Source organism: Dendrobium catenatum, unplaced genomic scaffold (genome assembly GCF_001605985.2).
Source record: "Dendrobium catenatum unplaced genomic scaffold, ASM160598v2 fragScaff_scaffold_211, whole genome shotgun sequence".
Lineage (NCBI taxonomy): Eukaryota > Viridiplantae > Streptophyta > Magnoliopsida > Asparagales > Orchidaceae > Dendrobium > Dendrobium catenatum.
This window is the reverse complement of record NW_021318673.1, coordinates 2372049-2375437: the sequence shown is the minus strand read 5'-3', so window position 1 is coordinate 2375437 and position 3389 is coordinate 2372049. Positions and strand designations below refer to the sequence as shown.

General features: G+C 42.1%; 1 protein-coding gene across 1 annotated transcript; it reads left to right on the top strand.

Moving 5' to 3' along the window:
- Nucleotides 1-1230: 1230 nt before the first annotated feature.
- On the top strand, nucleotides 1231-2858 carry LOC110114957 (scopoletin glucosyltransferase-like). Its single transcript, XM_020848033.2, has one exon. The coding sequence runs from the start codon at nucleotides 1281-1283 to the stop codon at nucleotides 2742-2744; it is 1464 nt and encodes a 487-aa protein (XP_020703692.1). The 5' UTR covers nucleotides 1231-1280; the 3' UTR covers nucleotides 2745-2858.
- Nucleotides 2859-3389: the final 531 nt, after the last annotated feature.

The following is a 3389-nucleotide window of genomic DNA, read 5'->3' as shown; positions in this document are numbered from 1 at the left end:
ACACAACCAGATCCAAACTAGTATCTAGATTTTAGGGCATCTTCTCACCTCACAGCAGATGTAACTCAATTGCAGAATCCCTCCACATGTGAAGGTTCGTACACCATAACTGTTGGTAATGGTCCATTACTACCTATCTCTAATAGCGGTTAAGGAATCCTCTCGATGCCTCACCCCAACCGTAAGCTCCATCTCCAAAATATTCTTCTTGTTCCTTCCATTTCCCATAATCTTCTTTCCATCCATCAACTAACCAATGACAATAATTATTTTGTATCATTTGATGATAAACGGTTTTGTCATCAAGGATTTCTTGACAAATTAAACTATTCGTCAAGGTCGCAATAATCATGATCTCTACTCAATCCTTCCACGTCGCTCTAATAGCTTAGCTATAGCTCTCTACACATCATTAAAATCAGATAACTTATAGCATACAAGGCTTGGTCACCCACATCACTTCGTTCTTCAATAACTTGCACACACATTAAACCTCTCAAGCAAAACCCCTCACAAAATTTTGTCAATCCATGTGGGAGATTGGTAGTGATGTAATTCACAGACATAAATTTCCCTTTAGCTCTCACATCTTTACTTCTTCTAAGCTATTTGATGTCATTCACTCAGACAATTGGGGCACTTCTCCCACCCCCTCTTTTTAAGGAATCAAATATTACATTTTACTAGTTGATGATTTCTCCAAATATTGTTGGATTATCCATTACATACTAAAGATGAAACAACTCACATTTTAATTCAACTCACATTTTATATATTTATTTATCTTAAAATGTAATAAAAACTTTATCATTTATTCTTTTTAAAATTATGATTAGAATTATTAAATCTAACTTTTTCTAAAACTCTCTTAAATCTAGATATACATACATTAGAATTATTTTTATTTTCTAACAAATAACTTCAAGTCTTAAGTATTAGTTTTTTATATTTTATTATACTTCTTTTTTATTATTTTATAATGCTATTATATACTTTTTTAACTAATATATATATTCAAATTTACTAATATTTCAATTTAATAAATATAATTATTTACGTTTGTTTTATAAAATAATATGTTTCTTTTTTATATTAAATATAATATATTTTCCATGAAAAGATTCGTGGCTAACTGTTCAACGGCTTCTAGAACCCTTCCCTTCTTCAAACATCCCTTCTTACATCATCCATTACGCTACGTTGGAAAAAAAATTTGCTACGGTTCACTTTTAAGACTATTAAGTCCAGTCCTGATTTCCAGTTGCAGCAGGCAAATTACAATGGGATTTACAGACCAAAGCCTCAACGTCCTCTTCTTCCCCATCACGGCGCAAGGCCACATGCTCCCCATGGTTGACATGGCCAAACTCTTCGCAGCTCGTGGAGTTGCCGTCGCCATCATAACCATCTCAGGCAACGACGCCCTCATTCGCCCCACCATCGACCGCTTCAATTCCTCTGCGATCTCCCCCATCCAACTCCACCTCATCCATCTCCCCTCCGCCGCTGAGGAAACTGAGAACATAAACTCGCTTTCCTCATACGCACAAATTTTCAAATTTGCAGAAACCGTTGCCTTGCTCAGTGAACCGTTTGATCATGTCCTCAAAGACCTCCGCCCTGACTGCGTCGTCTCCGACATTTTCTTGCCATGGACTTGCGAAGTTGCTGCAGAGAATGGCATACCGAGGATTTCTTTTCTCGGCTCCAACTTCTTCGCAATGTGCGCTATCGATAGCATGGAGCGCCACCAACCTCTTGAAAGCCTACCACCGGAAGCAGAGACCATCGTCCTCCCTGGCTTGCCGCATCACATCGAGATGCTCCGATCCCAAGTTCGTGACCCTAGTAAACTAAACCCTTCCATGAACCCCTTGGTGGAGGTCATCAAGCATGCGAAAGAGGTTGATTCTAAGAACTACGGGATGGTGGTGAACAGCTTCTACGAGTTGGAGCCAGACTATGTCGAGCACTATAGGAAAGTGTTGGGGAAGAAAGCATGGCATGTCGGCCCTGTCTCGCTTTGCAACCAAGAAGAGGTCGACAAGTCAGTAAGGGGAGGAGAAAGCAGAGGAGGTGAAGAATGCTTGAAGTGGCTCGACAGCAAAAATCCAAGATCTGTAGTGTATTTGTGCTTCGGTAGCACAAGTGATTTCACGATAGCTCAGTTGAGGGAGATGGCCATTGGGCTTGAGGCTTCAAGCTATCCTTTTGTTTGGGTGGTGAGGAATATTGCAGGTGAGGAATGGATTCCTGAAGGTTATGAGCAGAGGATTGAAGGGAAGGGGCTTATAATCAAAGGATGGGCGCCACAGTTGTTGATATTGAACCATGTGGCCGTGGGCGGCTTTGTGACACATTGTGGATGGAATTCAAGCTTGGAAGGGATATCAGCTGGTTTGCCAATGGCGACATGGCCGCTTCATGCAGAGCAATTTTTTAATGAGAGGCTATTGGTGGATGTGCTTAAGATTGGGGTAGCAGTGGGGTCGAAGGTGTATGGGCTAAGGACGGCAGAGGAGCTACCAGTTGTAGAAGCAGCAGCTTTAGAGACGGCGGTGAGAAGGTTGATGGGGGAGGAGGAGGAGGCGGAGGAAAGGCGGAGGCGGTCGAGGGAGCTTAAAGAGTTGGCGAGGATGGCTGTGGATAAAGGAGGGTCTTCTTATAATGATCTTGGAAATTTGATACAGGAGTTGGTGGAGAGGAAGGCACATGTTCAGAGCTCAACCATTGAACTGAGCTAGTTAATATTTCGTAAAAGAAGCTCTCCATTATATGAATCAGAAAGCATGTTGCCTAAATTAGCCGCTTGTTATATAAATAAATCACTTATATTTAATTTAACTCGAACTTGAAAATTCATTGCATGCATATTAGGGGTATTAAAATGGATTTTGGGTTGTGTTCGGGTTGAACTCGGAATTGACCCAAATCTGACCTGATTTTATAAACTGGTTGGAAATTTAGACCCAGACTTGACTCGTCGGGTTACCGGATTGACCCCTTCCGACCGGACCTATGAACCCAGAATAAGCTAGCGTGATGAATTCATGTGCGAGCCTGCGCGGGGTGGAGGCGCAACCTGCGCGGGGTGTGGGGAGTGTCGAGCATGGCCTTCGCATGGTGTAGGCACGGGCACTCGGGTCCTAGCGTGGAGTTTGAACGTGAGCTCAAGAGAGTTCACTGCAAAGTGTGGGCAGGCACCAGGCACGAAAAGCAACTTGTTTGTCTTAACAAGTTGAATTCTGATATTAATTTACAGTAGGCCTCTTTGGAGCTTAAAAATATAAATAGTCAGCTTGAGGTGGCTTCTTCTATGTGGTATTCCTGGATTAAACAGAGAGCTAAAACTAAGTGGCTATCGCAGGGAGAAGAGGATCTGAAATTCC